A 2,053-nucleotide genomic window follows, 5' to 3' on the forward strand; every position below is an offset into this window, starting at 1 on the left:
CACTCCACAAAGGCATTCGAACCGATCCGACCGCGTGGCCAGATTACACAATACAACAGGGGCGGGTGTATCGACACCTCCTTCACGAGCTTGATTTCCAGGACACCCCCGCCGACGAACAATGGAAAGAATGCGTTCCACGCGACCAACGGAATCAAATCCTGCAGCAACTCCATGACGACCCAACCGCGGGACACCTAGGGATCGCAAAGACGATTAGCCGCGTCGCCAGAAGGTATTATTGGCCCGGCATGTTCCGGGATATCGCCCGTTACGTACGCGTATGCCCGAGTTGCCTCGCGCACAAAGCCGTCCAGCGCCGACCGATCGGCCTCATGCGGGCCACCGCTGTCAAGGCCCCCTGGCAACACGTCGCGATCGACTTCGTCGGCCCACTGCCTCGATCCGCCAGCGGGCATACGTGGTTACTAACGATCCAGGACCGTTTCTCTAAATGGATCGAACTCTGCCCTCTCCGTCGGGCCACCGCGCCAGCCGTAATTACCCAGCTCACCCAACGGGTTATCTACCGTCACGGCTGTCCGGAGGTCATCGTGACCGATAACGGGAGACAATTCAAGTCGCAACAGCTGACCGCCCTGTTGCGAGCATTTAACATCCAGCATCGCACCGCACCCGTCTATACGCCGCAGTGCAACCCCGTCGAACGCGCCAACCGCACAATCAAGACGATGATTGCGCAATACACCGGGAAGAACCAACGCAAGTGGGATGAAGCGATTCCCGCCATACAATTTGCGTTCAACACCGCCACGCAGGAATCAACGGGTTACACCCCGGCGTATCTCAATCACGGACGAGAGTTGCGCACTCCATCCGACAACCAGCGTCCTGGTACCGCGCCCCCACCGCCGGAGGAACATCGAAAGCACCTCGAGAATGCTTTCGAGCTGGTGCGTATCAACCTCGCGCGCGCCTTCCAGAAGCAAGAGCGATATTATAATTTACGTCGGCGGCAATGGAAACCCCGGGTGGGAGAACGCGTGTGGAAGCGTAACCACGTGCTTTCCGATAAAGCTCGCGCGTTTAATGCTAAATTGGCACCCCGTTATAGCGGCCCGTTTACTATCTTCCGTGTTGTTTCGCCCGTCATAGTTGATCTGAGGGATCACCGCGGACGTGTGGTTCCGCACATACATGTACAGGACATCAAGCTTGTAAACAATCCGGAGTCGAAAACCTGCGACTCGGAAGGGGAAGAAGAACCGACGCTAGCACCGATATAAGCGGGCCACCAGAGAGATCTCAAGCACTTTGCACCGACTATGGCCGATCGCAAAGAGCAGCAAGCGCGCCAATTATGGAGCGATCTTTGCCTTTCCGAGGAGGACGAGCCACCGCAGCCGCCACGACCGAGCAGACCACCGGTTCCAGCCGTCGGGACCCGGATCCAGCGCTCCGACATCACTAACCGGAGGAAGGCAGCCTGGCTGACGCAGCCCATTCCGCCGAGCCGACCGAAGCAGCGTACACCAGCTGCGAGGAACCGGCCTTCCACGGCAACTTCCGCCAAACCAACCGCGAAGCAGCAGAGTCCGCCACCAGGACCAAGCCGCGCCTCACCACCACTGCGGCTCACAGGTCCGCAGCCACCGCAGCCGGTACTCGTGGAATATTCACCCGGACGAACGGCGGCCATCCCGTTCTTCGCGGTGCATGTCGCCCGCCGATACCGCCTTAACATCGGCGACGAACGGTGGATGCTCCGTTTCACGCGACAGGGGACACTCCGGCGTAGCCAGCGGACTGCAGCAAAGGCTCGGGACGAGCCTGCCAGAGGAGGGGGGNAACTTCCGCCAAACCAACCGCGAAGCAGCAGAGTCCGCCACCAGGACCAAGCCGCGCCTCACCACCACTGCGGCTCACAGGTCCGCAGCCACCGCAGCCGGTACTCGTGGAATATTCACCCGGACGAACGGCGGCCATCCCGTTCTTCGCGGTGCATGTCGCCCGCCGATACCGCCTTAACATCGGCGACGAACGGTGGATGCTCCGTTTCACGCGACAGGGGACACTCCGGCGTAGCCAGCGG

General features: G+C 60.5%; 1 protein-coding gene across 1 annotated transcript; it reads left to right on the forward strand.

Moving 5' to 3' along the window:
• Positions 1 to 1,286: 1,286 nt before the first annotated feature.
• On the forward strand, positions 1,287 to 1,622 carry LOC106750867 (anther-specific proline-rich protein APG-like; the record flags this gene model as incomplete). Its single annotated transcript, XM_014631475.1, has 1 exon — positions 1,287 to 1,622. A coding segment is annotated over exon 1 (336 nt), but the record flags the coding sequence as incomplete, so codon positions are not given.
• Between the last annotated feature and the right edge of the window lie 431 nt (positions 1,623 to 2,053).

Source organism: Dinoponera quadriceps, unplaced genomic scaffold (genome assembly GCF_001313825.1).
Source record: "Dinoponera quadriceps isolate SergipeBrazil2010 unplaced genomic scaffold, ASM131382v1 scaffold6986, whole genome shotgun sequence".
Lineage (NCBI taxonomy): Eukaryota > Metazoa > Arthropoda > Insecta > Hymenoptera > Formicidae > Dinoponera > Dinoponera quadriceps.